The 20,259-nt window shown below is 33.7% G+C and overlaps 1 protein-coding gene across 1 annotated transcript; it reads right to left on the bottom strand.

The window, feature by feature from the left end:
- Positions 1-343: 343 nt before the first annotated feature.
- LOC129255373 (complex I assembly factor TIMMDC1, mitochondrial-like) lies at positions 344-19,924 on the bottom strand. The gene is made up of 5 exons (XM_064097647.1): positions 19,292-19,924; positions 17,225-17,292; positions 13,816-13,894; positions 13,193-13,303; positions 344-3,836 (listed from the first exon to the last, which is right to left on the bottom strand). Exons 1-5 carry the CDS (start codon positions 19,348-19,350, stop codon positions 3,710-3,712), a joined length of 444 nt encoding a protein of 147 aa, XP_063953717.1. The 5' UTR covers positions 19,351-19,924; the 3' UTR covers positions 344-3,709.
- Positions 19,925-20,259: the final 335 nt, after the last annotated feature.

Raw genomic sequence — 20,259 nt, 5'->3', positions numbered from 1 at the left:
CCCAATAACTATTTGCTTTTTAATTCCCTTCACTTTAAGTTAGAATCAATTTTTTATTCGCTTTTTAAGGGGTGGGTGTAATTAAAATGTCATACGCACCCAATCAAAGTTACTTTGACACTGCATGATCAAAATAAAATACAAGGGGCGCGACTGCATGGATCCCTCCCTAAAGTGAAAATGAACATGACATAATAAATGATTGTGATTTTATGCACCCCCTGTTTCAAAATCATTCTGCAGCCCCGTATGTAAATGATATGATAATTTTGTTCATCCGTGAAAACCTTATTATAAAACAAACCTGAATAATCAAACTCAGGTCCATAGGCTAGCCAATGAAATTAAAAGAAGAAAATTAGAAGATCAAATTAGTTATACTTTTAAAATGACAAACAAAACTGAATATGCAAAACGCGTGTTTACCGGTTTATGACATAGGCCGGTGCCAGTGTTTGGAAATCTTTGCCATAAAGTTAACACAGACACACTTAATTAACACAATTTCAAGACAAGTAATTTTGATGATTACTCAACAGCTGACAATTTGTACAACATCTTATTCCAAGTATTTTCAGTTTTGCAATATGTTTGGTTTCAGTACTCACAATTTTGCAACCGTTTTTATATGATAAGTTTATTAAGTTTGCATTTATGAATCTCTTTCATGATATTGTTATCAACTGGTTTTATACACTCAGTTTTAGTAATAATAATCTTTGTAGTATAATACAAATATCCTCAGTCTTCCCGCCCTTTTTCTTCTCTTCTCCTCCTTATTCCTCTCCTTCTTATTATTCTATCCTTGATTTGTTCACATAATATTGGTCTAATCATTATAGGATCACAAACGCCGGCCATAATTATATCAACAGAATATTTCAGCCGGTTTGCCGATCTGCATAGTATTTCAGCCGGAGTGAATCAAGTTTAGACTTTTCAGAAAATCAAAGTGAAATTGTTCTATGTTGCGTTAAACACGCATTGTAATTTGTTTACTCTCCGAAATATTGAAATGTTTGCAAGTCAATAATACACTGTATACATCCTACACTTTACCCCATGGCCTCCTGTACATTGCAAAATTGTACTACTGCATGCGCGCATTTGATATGCAAATTTTGCTGTCAACAAACATTTCTAAATTGCTCGCACGTATATATTAAGTAATCAATATGACCGGATGGTTGACAGCATTGGAAAATTTAAATCATAAACATATCAATTAACTGGACCAATGCATAAATCATTTTCAAATATTATCAATAAAAGTCATTTTATGACTCACGAGTTATTGTGATGTTGGTTACATCGACGTTTAAAACCATGGGGAAAGGAGTTAGGCCCTATTCAATATATGATTTCTATGTGTAGATCTATATGTAAAATAAATTTAAAAAATTATCAAAAGTAAAGAAATGAATCATCAGCAATCAGCATCATAGTAATTAAGAAAATATATACTTGAAAAAAAAATGCAATCGTGTTTTTTTCGATACCTTAATTGTGTCTCGGATGCATCAGACACTGTGAAAGGGCCTATGAAATTTCTAAGGTCAACTTGAACACCAGATCATGTTAAATTTGCAGGACCTAGAACGATATGCCTAGGCCTGCATGTTAGTTTTAATATTCATCCCTTCCAAATCATCAGAAAATAGAAGTCATTATGATACATCGAAATGTTATGACCAAAGCAAAAACGATTGGGATCGATGTATATCGTTGGACTCATAAGTATATTATGCCCTATAGATAAGTCTATTATAGGCAGTTTTGTCCTCAGTTTTGATAGATTCTTTGTTAATTTGAACTTTAATCGAGTGCGATTTACAATTTTGCTTTTCCATTTGCTTTCGAGCTCATATGTCATCATTTTGTTCCGTTTCTGTGCTATCACTGTACATGCCCCATAGGTACTGTACGTGCATGGCAGGCTGCGAAGACCTATCGAGTAATGGCGGCCGGTCTCCGCGTAATCACAGAGATTTGACGAAGTATGCCCTCTAGCGTTATTAGTATATATCTCTTTGGGCAAGGACTACTCTTCCATGTACTCCAATACATAAAATGGCTGAAATGTAATTTTTTTTAAGTTTTACTTAAATTATTTTTTTCTTTTATGAGGACACACAAAAATATAATACCCGTGTTATATCTAGATTACTGCCCCAGAGGAATGGGTACTTGGGAGGAAACCACAAATCCCTGATAATTAAGCCTATGGAAAGGTGTCCTTGCCTCTTATCATAATATACTTACTCAGTTGCCAATCTGAAATCTACATGTACATAGTCTTTGGGATCTCAATTTTAAAGCAGCCATAACTTTCTTATTGCTTGTCCGATTTCTTTCAAACTTTCACCATTTTGTTTTATTTATTTTTCTCCTTTCCAATACAACAATTTATTACCAAGGCTTGATTCCCCTTTAATTTGTAACTTTCAATAAACATAATTGAACTATTAGAAATAAACGATTTGAGAGCAAGATTTGTTGCTCCGTCTTTAATCCATTGGCCTAAAATGTTACCATATCATTCCCTGTCACTGTACGCCATCATATTGGTTTACAAGGTTGCCTGTACCCCATGATGGTGCTAAGCTCCCGGGGAGAGGGGGGGGGGGGGAGGGGCACTCAAATTATATTTTGATGGGGATGTGCCTCACGAAACCCTGAAATGAGGGTCTAAAGAACTGATCACAAGGGTAAAATACAGGGTCTTGGGAACTAAATATATACCAGGTGGTGTGAAAAACAGGATCGCGGTACGGTGCACGCTAGCACTGTGCATGTATGTGTGGGCCCTAGCGGTGCAAGGAGCTGCTTTCGGAGGAAGTCGTGAAGCCGTGTGTGCAGTTCTCGCATGCGGTGCCCACGATGGACAATTTTGGCAGGGCCATGGAATTGAAATGTTTCATAAAGGGGGTCTTGCGAGCGGGACAAGGTGGCTTCTGAAAGGAACTTTTGTCATTCAGAGTATCAAGAGAACTGAAAATTAGGTCTGAAAAAGGGAGTCATCAAAGCGGCACATCCCCGTACCACCAATACCGGTATATGTGAGTGCCTCCCCCCATCCCCCCCCCCCCCCGGCTAAGCTATGTCACCATTACAGGCGAGGTTGTATGGAAACCTAACAACGGGATGATATTGTAATGTAAGAGGCTTTGAATTGAAACAAACATCTGTTGGGAAATCATGCATGTAGTGAAATTCGCATTCAGTTCAAATTTTTCATTTATTTTGTGTTGCATTGTTTCTGATAAAATCAAATGGGTCCCCATGGAAACGGTTGGAAACCATTGTGTTCTACCATACCGAGCACTAATAATTATACTTGGATGTGGGCTGGGTTTTAGACATGTAACAGGAACAGGAATAAGAGGAGTTCAAAATAGACAGTAAGTTCAATGTAGACTGATAGGGATTAACCTTATCAGGCTAGTACACCGATCAGTCTATTTTCATTTCTTCTGTGGTTAAACTCTGTAGAAATCATGAATTTAATAACAGAATGCATTTGAATTGAATAAAAGTAGCATAATTTCTGGAGTGTCGTGACTAAAATTGATTTTTTTTTTTTAAATAACATGTTTGCATTTAATGCAAATAAAATCTATAATTCAATGAAGTCTGTGATTTTTACAGCACCGGAGAAGGCACAACAGATGCTATAGATTAAAAAAAAAATTAATGCTTTAAATATATACTATGTAGATGGAGATGATGTTGATGTAAGCTCCACTTGCTTCTTCTCTTGTAATAGTTGCTCACTTTTCTGAATAGATTCCTCCATGATTTCCATCATTCTAGGAGTGATGGACATTCGAAGAGAGCTAGAAAAAGAGAGGGGGAAAAGAGAGAGAGAGAGAACTTCCTTGTGATAGTGTAAACAGAGTGGTTGGTGTAAAAAAAAAACATTAAAATTTTTTGCATGGATTTTATATTGATGTAGTGCATCAGGTGTGTGTAGTATTTTGATCTAATCACTTTAAATTCATTAAATAAGAATAATCAAAGAATTTATGAGAAATTTCATGAAGACTCTTTCTGGAAGAAACTTGTGAACATCTGGCTGCCCTGGCAGAATGAAAAAGTGAATGTAATATTAGCAAGTAACTCCTTCTGTTTTTCAAATGAAAAACAACAAAATTGTTTCATCACATCAACACAAATTGTTGTGAATCAAACTACAAGTAAACTTGCATTAATAAACCCTCCATGAGTTGAATATATGCCCTGGTCAAGGCTAGGATTATGCAAATTTCTCTGAACCTCAAACAATTTCAGCGGTCCCAAAGATTTTACTCTTGCAAAGTTACCTGTAATCCCTATCCCAAATACAATTTTCTGTTATTTTCCATTTTGATTTCTCAGAAATACATAAATCATGATATGGTGACATTTGGGAATTCATGCATTTTTGAGAAATGAAATGATTACAGTTGATTATAAAGATTATGAAAGTACTTAAACTACTATAATCACACTGACATTGTTTTACACACTCTCTCACATATATATCACAGTTGAAAACTATGGGGGTATACCAATTGTGCAACATTATTTACAAATAAACCATCTGCTGATCTCCCTTAAAAAACTTTTCATAATGAAAAGAAGCAGGAAATGAATACAATAGGATGCTATTTAAACCTAATCTCATTAAAAGGGGCCAAGGAAGTGGAAAAAATAAACCCATCTTTTCTCTATTCCTCCCTTTACCTTACTTCTTACTTGAAAGTTCAGCAAGTTTGTATACTCTCTACATGAGGCTATATACAGGGCATTCTAGAACTAGCACATCAATGATGTGGAGCTCATCCGGCATCTCGCGACAAAATTTAACACAATTTTAATTTCAGCCCAGTTGACACTGTAGTGAATGATATTGGTGACATAAATTGAGGATATAGAATTGAAATTGATGAAGAAATGACATAGAAGCATTTTTTGTGATCTATGAATAAATTTCATATAAATTAGCATAAATAATTTTCTAGTCAAAATTTCTAAACTCTTGTGTAGAACCTTGGTGAACCTCATGTAGCTCTCAGATGGAACAAAAATAATCAAAATCAATCAACAAATAAATATTTTTGTGAGTTTTGAAAATATATGAATAAATTAGCATATTTAATGAGTTTCAAAATTCTGTGTTGAAATTTTGTATCACCACCTAGAGCTATCATATAAAGCAAACAAAATTGAAACCGATCCACAAATGAAGGAGAAAAATCATTTTTTGTGATTTATGAATAAATTTTGCATAAATTAGCATTAATAATTTTCTAGCCAAAATTTCAAAATTTTGTGTACAAGTTTGGTGTTCCCCATGCAGCTCTACCAGATGGAAGAAAAAAAAAAATCAAAATTGGTCAACAAGTAAAGAAGAAGCATTTTATATGAATTTTTAAAAATATGCATAAATTAGTTTAATAAATTTTCTAGTCAAAAGTTCAAAATTCTGTGTAGAAATTTGGTGAACTTCATGAAGTGCTACCCGAAGGAAGCCATTGGTCAACAGTTTTGAATCCCCCACCTAGCGCTATTATATAAAGCAAACAGAATTGAAATCGGACTTGAAATGGCGAAGAAGCATTTTGAAATTGTGGACGGACGACAGACGACGGACGCCACGCCACGGCATATTAAAGCTCATCTTGCCCTTCGGGCCGGATGAGCTAAGAAAGGGTAACCAGAGCACTTCAAAGGTCAGCTACCTGTATATAAAAAACACATGATTTGTTCCTCTGATTTATATAGTATTATAAGGACTTGTCAGCTTTAATTTGATACTTTGCTTGAATCACCATTGTCATGGATTAAAGTTTTGGGTTCCTAAGTAAAAATCCCCTTTTCTGTTAGTTTGTGGTTTCATCATGTTTTTTGTGAACACTAAATTAAAAAAAATGTTATCCCCTCTGTTAACTTTTTGTCGGTGAGACTGTGTAAGTGACTTTCATTTACATATCTACTGTCAAGCTGCTAGTGAGCACAACATTCATCCTTAACTTTTGTACCAATACCTTCACTTGCATTGCTCTTCTAAATATTGTGGGATCAAGATGAAGAACATTGATCTCATGCCTAACCTGTGCCATTACTGCCATTACTAGTCTGGTCTGTTAGCGAAATTATGTGGACACGGTGGACAAAAGCGTGATTTTTTCTCCAGACCTTTGTTTATGTATAAGAATTAAGAATGGGGTATGCTCCAAAAAATCTGGCTGCAGGAACAGTGAAAAAATGGGTGAAAATGTCCGAATTTATGAGTCTAGATTTGTCTGATATATAGACTAGCACTAGTGCAAAACTCAATAGCAGTGCATTATTTTGCATTAGATTAGTTCTTGAATTCAGACCCGTTTTGAACAGATCTTCTGTTTGTCCTCGCATCTCAATGCACCAAATATCTGAATGCAGATGCTAACCAAGCCGACGGGTGACGTTGGAGGGGGTTGAATGTTGATGTGTATGTACATATTTTGGTCTCGGGGTAAAGATGTGCAAGACACATTTTTCGCATGTGTTGGAAATTGTGTTGCCATGGTAACAGTGTATTATGGCAAAATAAGGTAAAAATCTTGTAGTTTGACACTACTTCCTCTGTTTTTAACCGATTCTCATGAAATTTGGCGCACACATTGGTCTTGAGGTGAAGATGTCTAAGACACATTTTTGTGTGTCTTTCAGAAATTTTGTTGTCATGGTAACAACATATTATATGGTGAAAATTGGGAAAAAACTTACAATTCAAACTGCTTCATCAGTTTTCAATCAATTGTCATGAAATTTGGCGCACAGATATACAAGGCACTTTTTGTGTGTGTTTCAGAAATTTTGTTGCCATGGTAACAACATATTATATGGCAAAATTTAGATTTTGAACCAATTTTCGTGAAATTTGGTCACACATTGGCCTTGAGGTATAGATGAGCAAGAACCTTTTTTTTGCATTTGTCAGAGAGTGCATTGCGAGGGTAGCCACATATGATAGCCAGAAACTCATTGTGGATCAAACTACTTCCCCTGTTTTTAGTCAGTGCTCATAAAAGTTGGAAAAAATATTCATCTTGGGGTAAAGATTTATATTAAATTATAAATGTCTTCTGTGCATTAAAATGTTCACGCCAGAGTGTGGGGGTATTAATCACCTTCATTAATATTTCTAGGTTTTGGGGGGAGAGGCGGGATTGGTCCTTAAAATCTGACATCAAAATAAAGAAGGTCAAAGACGGTGGCCATTGGAAACATAAAAATGATAAACACTCTTAAAAAAACGCATCCCCTCAAGGCATAGGCTGGAGGTACACTGGGTGAATGTGAAACCTTCCGCTGAGGCAGAGGAGTTCCAACACTGGCAAGCAAAACGAAATGTGCACCCCTTCTACTTTCAACAGCTGATTTTCCAAACCTTAGTTCCACCTCCCCAAGATGTTCACCCCTCCCCATACCACTTGTAGTTCTACCTCCCCATGCTCAAACCAGTCTACACCTTTGCCCCTCAGGGGTCTTTGCATTTTTAAAGCTAGACATTACTCTTCTTTTTTTGTGCGGGAGGGGGGGGTCTTTAGAAAATGACCTCATAAAAGTTAAAGGATTATGACTAGGAACTTAATCCCCCCCCCGAAAAAATAGGGGGCTGATTATTTTTTAGCAGAAAATGCCCCCCCCCCCCCTAAAAGGTAAGAAGAGTCCTTTGCACTTCAGACCATTTATTTGAAGTTTAATGCATTCTGATTTGATAAAAAAATTGTTTACAATACCCAATTAACCATTGTTTATTTATATTCTCCTACTCAGTCTTTTATTCATATTCATATTCCGTTCCTACTCTTTTTTTAACTTTAAAATCTCTCTTGATTTTGAGCTTCACCATACCATCTCCTTCTGTTTCCTCTCTCTCTCCAAGTATATTTTTTTCTGACATATTTTAAAGTGTACCTTTAACCATGCAACTAATTATAGAAATATAAATATATACAAAAATCTCTGCACTTGTTTTAGAAATTCACTTGCAAATCCATGACTCAATAATATACCATATCAAAAATATACATAATGTGCACAATAGATTAATCATGCAACTAATTATAGAAATATAAATATATACAAAAATCTCTGCACTTGTTTTAGAAATTCACTTGCAAATCCATGACTCAATAATATACCATATCAAAAATATACATAATGTGCACAATAGATTTTAGCCTTATATTTTCTTTCACTTAATTTTTCCAGTATATTTCTGTCACAGCCCCTGCTTTATACATCCTACATCTCCCATTGTCAAAAATGAATATGTTTCATTAGCAAAATTCTTGGATGCAAACTCTGACTGTCATAAAAACAAGTGCAAATAATTTTCCATTGGAGTAAAGACAAACTTATAAGGAATATGACTACAATATAATTATATGTAGATAAACTTTTATTTCTCTACATATAATTATATTCTAGTCATATCCCTTTCAGATGGTGGTAACCGCAGGAATGGGAAAACTCAGTGATAAAACTAAAATTTTCACAGAGGATTTTCGGAAAATAACTACATCCATTTTTGTCAAGCAACAGTTATTCCATTCTGAATGCTGCAACCTTGTTAATATGAATTTGATGTACCTTTACCAAAATATAATATCATGACGGTCATTTCTTCAAAACTAGACATTGAATATTGCTAATAGTATCGACAGAGTGTAGCTAAAAATGATTATGAAGGAAAAAAAATGTCATGGTAATATATTTCGGTGTAGGTGTAAGCATTCAGAATGGAATAATTGTTGCTAGATAATAATGAATTAAAATAGCAAAGAAAAATGTACTGAGAAAGGGAGGCAAAGGGGGGGGGGGGAGGAAACACAACAAGAAGGTATGGTAGGTAAAGCTCAAGAGTGCAAAAGGTGATGAAAGACAGATTAGGAACTGAAATGAACAAAAACTGAGTAGAAGAAGATAAATAAACCATTGATTAATTGGACACCAGAAATATTTTTTTTTTAAGTAGATGTTTTAGGCTTTAAATTGATATGCTGAAGTGTAAAAGATTTTTCACCCCCCTTTTTTTTTTTTGGGGGGGGGGGGTAAGTTCCTAGTCGTAATAATTTCCTTTTACTCTTTTATGTGGCAATTTTCTAAAGTCGCCCCCCCCCCCAAAAAAAAAAATGGAAGGGGTGTTTTTTAAGAGTGTTTAAGTTCCTAATAGTCATGGACTTTAACCTATATTTTTATGTTGTCAGTTTTTAAGGACCTTCTCCGCCCCCCCCCCTCCCCCCAATTGAAGGTGATTAATACCCTGCGCTATTATATGACGTTATAAAGGGGAATCCAACCCAAATAAACACTTGTTTTTAGAGGAAAATTAAAAATCAAACAAGTTTTTATGTCAAAGTTTGAACAATATCGGACAAACCATAAGAAAGTTGTGAATATATAAAAGTTGTAAACATTGGTAATCACTATACCCATGAAGACTTCAAATTGACCGCATACATGTATGTGATGTCATAGTGATGTAAGGCAAGGACCACTCCTCCATGTACTGGAATAATTAATTGGCTAAAATTTCTCTTTCCAAATGTTTTACTTCAAATTATATCTTTCTTTCATGAGGACATAAAACATTATACTACCGGGTTTATATTACGGCCCCAATGGAATAGGAATTTAGGAGAAAACCAAAAATCCTAATAATTAAGTACAAGTCTTATGGGAAAGTTTTCCTTGCGGCTTCATCCCTTGTCATAATTTACTTACCCAGTTGACAATTTGAATTCTACATACTAGTAGCCTTAGGGATCTTAATTTTAAAGCAGCCATAACTTTATTTTGCTTGTCCGATTTCTTTCAAACTTTCACCATTCTTATTTTTCTCCTTTTCCATGCACATAACATTATGACCAAGGCTGGATTCCCTTTTAACACTGAATATGAATCTTTACCCAGAATGAATATTTGTGTCAACTTTTATCAGCACAGGCTGAAAACTGAGAAGTAGAATGATTCACAATGAGTTTTCCCCATATTTCTGGCTATATTTGGTTACCAAGGCAATGTACTCTCTGCCAAAAAAAAAAAATCTTGCACATCTTTACCTCAAGGCCAATGTGTGAGCCATAATTATTTCATGAGAATTGGTTCAAAACCGATGAAGTAGTTCAAATTGCAAGGTTTTTACCTAAATTTTGCCATATAATATGTTGTTACCACGGCAAAAAAATTTCTGAAACACACACAAAAAGTGCCTTGTACATCTTTACTTCAATACCAATGTGTATGCCAAATTTCATGACAATTGATTGAAAACTGATGAAGCAGTTTGAATTGTAAGTTTTTTCCCAATTTTCACCATATAATATGTTGTTACCATGGCAACAAGATTTCTGAAAGACACACAAAAATGTGTCTTAGACATCTTCACCTCAAGACCAATGTGTGCGCCAAATTTCATGAGAATCGGATGAAAACAGAGGAAGTAGTTCTAACAGCAAGATTTTTACCTTATTTTTGCCATAATACACTGTTACCATGGCAACACAATTTCCAACACATGCGAAAAATGTGTCTTGCACATCTTTACCCCGAGACCAAAATATGTACATACACACTAACATTCAACCCCCTCCAACGTCACCCTTCGGCTTGTTAAGCATCTGCTTTCAGATATTTGGTTGCATTGAGGTGCGAGGACAAACAGAAAATCTGTTCAAAACGGGTCTGAATTCAAGAACTAATCTAATGCAAAATAATGCACTGCTATTGAATTTTGCACTAATGCTAGTCTATATATCAGACAAATCTAGACTCATAAATTCGGACATTTTCACCCATTTTTTCACTGTTCCTGCAGCCAGATTTTTTGGAGCATACCCCATTCTTAATTCTTATACATAAACAAAGGTCTGGAGAAAAAATCATGCTTTTGTCCACCGTGTCCACAAGTAGGGCATTTTTTACGCTAACAGACCGGACTATACTGATTAGCTCAACCCAGATTGCAGCTAGACACCAGTTATGTATTCCACTTGCAAAAAGTTAACAGAGGAAACAACATTTCTCTGAAACTTGCTGTGATAACCCCAGATGAAACCAAGAACTTGAAACAAAGATGGTTTCGTACATGTATTTAAACAAGTGGAATGCCTCTGGCCGTCTCACCTGCATCACGCGATTCAATATAGCAGCAGTGCTGATTTTGAAAACTACTATAACTCGCACAAGATGTTCAGTGTTACTTGGTTACTCTTATTTCCACGTTTTATGAACTAGACCAATACACTTATAGAGATATGATGGCAATTCAACAAATACCCCCAACGTGGCCAAAGTTCTTTGACCTTACATGACCTTTGACCTTGATCATGTGACCTGAAACTCGCACAGGATGTTCAGTGATACTTGATTACTATCATGTCCAAGTTTTATGAACTAGACCAACACACTTTCAAATTTATGGCTGACGGTAATTCAACAAATACCCCAATTTGGCCAAAGTTCATTGACCCTAAATGACCTTTGACCTTGATCATGTGACCTGAAACTTGCACAGGATGTTCAGTAATACTTGATTACTATTATGTCCAAGTTTCATGAATCAGATCCATAAACTTTCAAAGTTATGATGGTAATTCAACAGATACCCCCAATTCGGCCAAAGTTCATTGACCCTAAATTACCTTTGACCTTGGTCATGTGATGTGAAACTCAAGCAGGATGTTCAGTGATACTTGATTAACCTTATGTATAAGTTTCATGAACTAGGTCCATATATTTTCTAAGTTATGATGACATTTCAAAAACTTAACCTTAGGTTAAGATTTTGATGTTGATTCCCCCAACATGGTCTAAGTTCATTGACCCTAAATGACCTTTGACCTTGGTCATGTGACATAAAACTCAGGCAGGATGTTCAGTAATACTTGATTAACCTTATGGCCAAGTTTCATGAACTAGGTCCATATACTTTCTAAGTTATGCTGTCATTTCAAAAACTTAACCTCAGGTTAAAGGAGAATGAAACTCTTGGAGCAAGTTAGCTTTTGTGAAAGCAGAAAAATCAAAGAATAAGATCAACAAAAGTTTGAGTAAAATAGGACTAGCAATAGAAGAGTTATGAGCATTTGAATGTTGAGATCACTAATGCTATGGAGATCCTCCCATTGGCAATGCGACCAAGATCTATGATGTCACAGATGAACAACTCTCCCCTTTTGGACACTGAAAATATACCCCAAAACATCTCTTTTTGCTCATTCCATGGACCTACTCCATGCTCATTCTAATCATATGACAAACGATTCATCAATGATATAATGTTGTGAAACCTCTGTACTTGTCCTCTCATAAAGAGAACACCTCACCTTGTGGTAGACTCTATAAAAGTGAGAATATAAGTGAAATAAGTACTAAAATAATGAGGGAGTTGTACGTGTGTGACATCACAGATCTTGGTCGCATTGCCAATTGGAGGATCTACATGGCATTAGTGATCTCAATATTCAAATGCTCATAACTTTCTTATTATTCATTCAATCTTCCTCAAACTTTCAACAATATGTTTCTTTGATTTTTCTCTTTGATATGGATTCAGCTGGTTTCAAGGGTTTCATTCTCCTTTAAGATTTGGTGTTGACGCCACCGCCGCCGTCGGAAAAGCGGCGCCTATAGTCTCACTCTGCTATGCAGGTGAGACAAAAAACGAAACCTGGAAAAAGTAGGTTTTGTACCCTTCAGCTTTGAAGGACCATAACTATGGGACCAGTGACAATTTTGATGCGAGCAAGGTGTCAAATTTAAGTTGATGAGTTATTCAGTCTTGTAGGATAAAAATTACAAGAATAAGTCATGTATTTTATACATAGCTGACCTATGAATGTTGAATACCTTCTTTTTTTCAGAAACACCCTGTATAGTCAAAGAGTCTCATGAATTAGATCATCATGGATCCATAAGAATTTTCAAGCAGTATACCAGACAGCTTCATTTATCACGATCTCATGAAATCCACTTCAACAAAAAGGTACCGGTATAAAATAAAATAATGATGGACATTGAACAAATATATAGCTGGAAACCAATGAATCCTATTTTCAATTCTGGAATTTTCAAAATTGATGCAGTAAGAAGTTGAGGAGCGAACCATGCAGGAGATCAAGATCTAGGTACAAAGAAGGTTAAAAACATAACTAACCGTTCTTGCAACTTTTCAGCTTGTTGTTCTGCCCTTACTCTTCTATGTTTTTCTATGAATGTCTCTCCCATAACATGTTGGAATCCAAGCAAAAGTGCACCACATGGTATACTGGGAATAAATAGAAATCACAAATCAATCGTTTGAGTTAATCATTCATTTGTTCATGATATATACTCTATCAATACTTTATTGTTAATTTTTACAGACATATCAAAATATATTCACATCCTTTAAAAAAATGAACAAACATAGACATGTAAATGAAGTCACATAACAAACAATAGATGCACAAATCTTATCAGGCATAAAGTAAACAAAATAATTGCTTATAGCTCTTTTGTGAAATGAAGCAAAACTTTAAATGTCATAACTTTTTATTTTACATCAAATTTTAATAATATTTTCAACATTTTTTTCAATTTTTCTCTTTTTTATCAAATCAGCTTTTTGTTGGGGTGGACTTGCCTCAAAAGAACTGTGAATGGGATAATATATTGTTTATATCCCATCAATATTTATACAAACAAACTGGTATCTAGTTTCCGTAAATGTAGATTTGATAATTTCAAAGAAACAGTATGATTTGATGGGCAAACTGTAACATGTGCATTACAACTTACCCAAGCAAACCGCCTACAAATGCACCACCAACCATGCCTCGCAGACCAAGGTTGATTCTATACAATACACCTGTACTCACTGCAAAATAAATATAACAGTGGAATAAATTCCATAAAATAGATCTATACATTGATTCATGCTTAAATTGACTAGCCTTATGATTGATTGAATTCATTTATTTTCCATTAAAAAAACATGCAAAATCAAGAATATACAAACATTACAAAGTATAAAACTGAGACATTATACACACGACATATCATACTTCAAAAATAAATGCAAAATACTTTGTTTTATATATACATATCAGGAAAATTGGATGCCCATGGAAGCAGTATGCTTGAAGGGTTGGGTCACCCAGAAAATACATGAGTCAGTAAATGACAGAATACATAATACATTTATATGGAATACTAAATGGATAAAAATTCCATCAACGATAATGATATATTACACATTTATACAATAATTTATAATAGCCTGACCCACCCACCATGCACGTACGGTAAGAACAGATACATATTAATAAGCTTTAAGGAGTTGCCTTTTTAACTGTTGTTTAAATGAAGATAATAAAGAGGAGTTTCTAACATCCATTGGCAAGGAATGCCAAATGTCTGGACCTGTGTAGCGAATAGACATATATGCTGTGGTTGTGATTGGATTTGCTAAATGAAAATTGAGTGAATTTTTTGTGTCGTAGGAATATCACGATTTAGCGTAAAAATGGTATGAAAATAGTTGGGTAATATATTCTGTGTTAGTTTATACATGAATATCCCGATTTGCAATTTAATAACATCGTGAATTTTCAAAAGACCAAGAGTTTTAAATATAAGATTTGTATACATGTGCTAGATAATGAGATTTTGTGCATAGTCTAATAGCTTTCTTTTGGAGTAATAATATCGAGTGAATGTAGCATCACTATTGATAATTATCTTGCTGATAGCTGTCCGAAGTCAATATTTTTAAAGCCTGTTACAGAATTTGAAATTGCTGAAATTTGTAAATCATTAAAAAACAGTTATTCATATGACTTTAATTATTTAAATGTTAATATTATGAAGCAAATTATTTACTCCATTGTGAAACCTTTAGTACATATTTTCAACATGTCTATTGAAACTGGTAATGTTCCACTCAAATTAAAAATTGCAAAAATAGTGCCCATTTATAAAAAGGGAGATTGTCATGTTTTCAACAATTATCGTCCAATCTCTATTCTACCCTTTTTTTCTAAGTTGATTGAGAAATGTATTTATAATCGAGTGTACTCTTTTCTTTGTAGCCACAATATTATCACTAACAGCCAATATGGATTCAGAACAAATCATTCTACTTCCCATGCAATTATAGACATTCAAGATAAAATTATTTCATCTATTAATAATAATAAGTTTGGGTTTGGGATATTTCTGGATTTGTCAAAAGCATTCGACATTGTGGATCACAATATCTTGTAATATAAATTGAATCATTATGGTTTACGGGGAACAGTTTGAAATGGTTTACTAGCTACTTAGATAATCGCTACCATTATACATATTTTGCAAATTGTTCTTCAGATAATACTTTGATTAAATATGGTGTGCCCCAAGGATCAATTCTCGGCACCCTGTTATTTTTATTGTACATTAATGATATCACCAAATCCTCAAAAAATTTGAATATATACTTTACGCTGATGATACAACTCTGTTTTATACACAACCAAACACAGAAAATTTACAAGAAAATATTGAATCTGAACTCCGCAAAGTTATCACATGGTATAAGACTAATCACTAAAACACATTTTGTTCCATTCCACAATAAATATAGCAATGTGAGTAATGAAGTAGAAAATATTGTCATATCCATTGACTCGAAACCTTTAAAAAAGTCAGATGATGTTAATTTTCTAGGTATTTATGTTGATAAAAACTTACAATGGAAGGTACATTTAGACTATATAAACAACAAAATATCAAAGTGCGTCGGTATTTTGTTTAAACTCAGACATTATTTACCCCTATCTGCTCTGCTTACTTTGTATAATTCCTTAATATTACCTTATTTAATATATTGTATACCACTTTGGGGCAATTGCAATCAATCAAAGCTAAACACACTATTCAAACTGCAAAAAAAAGCAGTCCGGATTTGCACAGGAAGTCATTATCTTGCACATTCTGCACCATTATTTAAAAAATTAAACATATTGAATGTTTATGACTTATACATTTATTATACTGCCGTTCTTGGATTCTTTTATTTTCAAAATGTTTTACCATCGAATGTTTTACAGATGTTTCAGATAAATAGCAATGTTCACAAAATTTATAACACTCGAACAAACAATGATTTTCATTTATTTAAAGTTTCCTCAACCTTCACAAAAAAATCATTCCGCTTTAGTTTTCCCACTGTTTGGAATTCCATTCCTCGTAACATACGATCATACACAAATCTAAATTTATTTAAAAGATGTCTTAAAAAATCCCTCTTGTCCAAGTATTAATTATTTTGCTCTCCCTATTTTACATGTTTTTGATGTCATCCTACATTATTATAATGATCTAGATATGCCTGTGTAATATATATTATAATTTCTTTTGAGAACTTATTCTCACAAGGCCTCTGTGCTTTTCTTCTCAAGTTATCTTTCATTCAATTATGATATTTAATCAAGGCAATGTTTTGTTTATTTATGAAATGATTTACTCTGTATTATTGTATGAATTTCTAATTTGTTTGCATTGTACATATGTTTTTTTTTTAACCTATTTGAATTTGAATGAATAAAGAATTGAATTGAATTGAATTGAATTGAGTCTAGGTGTGTTTTGTTCCCAGTTCCCCAAGCGATGTTGCCATTTGATAAATATGATAAAATAAATGATTTATATAAAAGTAGTAAAAGATTTTTGCTGGAGCATGTCTCTTATTTTATATAGAATTCTGATAATGCGAGATGCAAGAATCGATATATAATGCCCAAAAACTTGACATGTTCTTTCCTTTCTATGACTGTATTATTAATGTTGATATTGGGGCATAAAGTGATCTTCTTGTTTTTTTAGTTAAATACAATGAAATTTGTTTTGTTGATGTTAAGAACAAGTTTATTTGATTGAAACCAGTTAACAAGTTATGGGAGTTCATGGCCTGAATCATTTTTTTTATTTATGAGTTAAATTTCAACATCAACCACCCATTCATCTGAGAATTTGTTTAAGATATCCACATCTTGATTTATAAAAAACATTAATGTATATCAAGATGCGTAAAACAAATCTCTTATAAAATGTTTGTATGAAATAATAACAATACAGTAACAAATCAAGAATAAATCTACTAATAATGTGAACAATATACCATTGTAAAGTATCTCTCTTTTGAGAGCCATTAATGATAGCAGCTTACCTCCAGCAACTGTGTAACAGATCATATCCTGTTTGTCTCTGTACACTGCAAGCGATGTGCTTATACCACTGAATAAAAAGAATGATAATATTAATGACCAGTTATAATCCCCCAAAAAGAAGAAGAAGCATCCCTTCATTGTTTAAAACACCCAAACAGACAAAGAATGTGCTTTTGAGCACAGTGCACTCTATGCAATTCAATAGGACACAATTTTTAAAATAAATCACATATTCCATTAAAGGTCAAGTCCACCCCAGAAAAATGTTGCTTTGAATCAATAGAGAAAAATTCAACAAGCATAACATTGAAAATTTCAACCAAATTTGATGCAAAATAAGAAAGTTATGACATTTTAAAGATTTGCTCATTTTTCACAAATAGTTATATGAACAAGTCAGTGACATGCAAATGAGAGAGTCGATGATATCCCTCACTATTTTTTGTTTGTTTGTTACTGTTTGAATTATACAATATTTCAATTTTAAAGAATTGACAATTATGTAAAACTTGACAGAACCACATAATGTTTAATAACCAATGCTAATTCCACATTTTCAAGGAGGAATATAACTCAATTTCACATGACACAGTGGAGAAAACCTGAATATTTCATATTTCATATAAATACAAAAGAAATAGTAAGTGAGAGATGTCATCAGTCCCCTCATTTGCATGCCGACCAGGATGTGCACGTACATTAACTATTGTGTGAAATTAAGAGAAATTAAAAAACTTTCTTATTTTACATCCAATTGTGATGAAATTTTCAGTGTTATGCTTGTTGGATCTTTCTCTTTTTATTCAAATCAATTTTTTGTTGGGGTGGACTTGTCCTTTAAATATGAAAATTCCAAGGGGTGAAATTATTTTATTTCAAGTTTGGCATAATGTTAGGAATAATAAAATCATAATTTTGCTTTGTGCTTTGCAGCAAGCTCAGTGGTCAGAGTACAATCCAAATCAGCTTGGAGTCACAGCCAATGATAACGTCATTAAGACTTGGAATCGAATTTGGTTTCATTCCTACAGGGAGGCTTGAACTAGACTGAATTTCGATTCCAGTAGTCCTACCACTATTCTAAAATCTGATCAATAGGATTTTATCGGTTGGTATGTCCATATCAAATGTTATTACAATCTATTTGAAATTCAGATCGCAATGAATCGCCTAATGTGCGCTAGGCTTTAGGATCCATTGGGTGGAATCATAAAGTTGTTGATTCTTGATATTGTACAATGCCTACTTAGCTTGTTGTACGCCAACAAATAGGAGGCTGAATCATTGGTACTGTTGCACCCGTACCATCCAAAATGTACCATTGCACAGCTTCAATAAAAGATATAACACAATTCAATTCATTGCGCTAGATGGTAAATACAGACCTACATGTATACGTGAAGGGCTAACTAGTTACTTCCACATTGCTGCTGCACATATGATGTGAGCTTGAATAATTGCTAGCTTGCTATACATGCTGCTGGTCAGGGATGTTACTTTTTGCTTTACTAATTCTTTCCTCGTGTCAATAAATTAACCTTGAAAATTAATCTTCATATTAAGTTATCGCTGGTTTTCCGATTAATTGCGAGCTAATTTGCCAATTTGGAAATCGTAGGTTAAGGGTGTAAATCTATTAATAAAACTCATCAAATAGTGTTTTTTTTCTATCATATATTATCAAACATATATTGAATAATAGGTTTATGAGTTAATGTGTATATTTGATTCATTGTAGGTAAAATAGAATCTATAATACGCAAATGTAGATATCCACTTTGAAGGGGTTGTACCCTATACTTGGAAATCTGACTGGGGTGTAAGTGGATTCATTTTGATTGCCCTGTATTTATCGATGACATAATGAGGTATTAGATTGTGGGTTTCATATTCCTTTCAGTACTAGGTCACACATTGATGAGTTTCATAGTAAACATGTGAATACCACAAATATGTAGAACTGCCTAAATTTTCATTAGGATTTAATGAACACAAGTTTACGAATGCATGTAGATGAAACCCTGAGTAAAATTATGATTTAATTTCAAGTTCTATAGGATACTTACTGATAACAACCGGCCAATATGGCTGTTCTCCATCCCCATCTGAATCCATAGCGTATCATCCCACGAGATGCAGCATTATAAGATGATCCCTGGTCAATGAAAGATATTATCCTTACAATATTAGAAAATGTTGACTACAGCTTCACCAATAAGACAAGAGAATGCATATTTTGAATGACTGAAATATAAAGAAATATTTTACAAATGCACCATATCTCTACTACAGATTTACACTACAGTATGCATAATATTCTGCAGAAATGATAACTTGCCATATAAAATAATCGTAATAAAATTATATGTCCCCATGTGCTTTAGAACAAGAAAAGGACAAAGAAATATGTTGCTGGATTACCTTTTTTTTTAAAAATTGAAATACATTTCTAAAAAGTGAGTTTTCAGAACATTTTGAATTGTTATTTCAAATGAGTTTGAAAGATTATTCCATAGCACCTTGTTTCAGTCCTTTCTAGAATTCTCTTCCCCCAATTAGCAATCAATTTTTTTTTTTTTTTTTTTTTTTTTTTTGGTGGCGCTCTTGCAGGTTTTACGTCTTTAATTTCTCCTCCTGAGATTTTATTTTTTACCAAGCTGAAATTACTGTTTTCGTTTCATCATCTTTCCTGTAATTTCACCACTTGGACTTTTGGATCACTTTATACGTTTGGTGAGAATTTGTGAAACTGGTTTGCTTGATTTTTGAAGATTCGATTGGATTTATATTTGAACAAGTCTCCGATTTGAAAATCTGAAAATGGCTCTACGGTATGTATTGTGTGTACTTTACATTCAAGCCCTTCTACATCTTCACGCAGGGGTAATATCTATGGAATCCATTCATTTCAGACATTTACAAAAAGGCCGATATTTAAAAACTAGAATTCTGCGTAATAATGATACATCTACAATGCAACTAACCTCGAATACACCACTTTTGAAACTTATTTTATGTGGTGACGTGGAACGTA

This window comes from Lytechinus pictus, chromosome 3 (assembly GCF_037042905.1).
Source record: "Lytechinus pictus isolate F3 Inbred chromosome 3, Lp3.0, whole genome shotgun sequence".
NCBI classification, from domain to species: domain Eukaryota; kingdom Metazoa; phylum Echinodermata; class Echinoidea; order Temnopleuroida; family Toxopneustidae; genus Lytechinus; species Lytechinus pictus.
The sequence above is the reverse complement of the archived record's forward strand: the minus strand, read 5'-3'. Positions and strand labels throughout refer to the sequence as shown.

What these genes read in the sequence shown, in the direction of transcription:
- LOC129255373 (XM_064097647.1), bottom strand. Translation starts at nt 19,350, where the DNA reads ATGATACGCTATGGATTCAGATGGGGATGGAGAACAGCCATATTGGCC. An exon ending in ATATTGGCCGGTTGTTATCA is followed by an intron (nt 17,293 to 19,291) that starts GTAAGTATCCTA and finishes CTTTTTATTCAG; the next exon opens with TGGTATAAGCACATCGCTTG. An exon ending in CTGTTACACAGTTGCTGGAG is followed by an intron (nt 13,895 to 17,224) that starts GTAAGCTGCTAT and finishes TTTATTTTGCAG; the next exon opens with TGAGTACAGGTGTATTGTAT.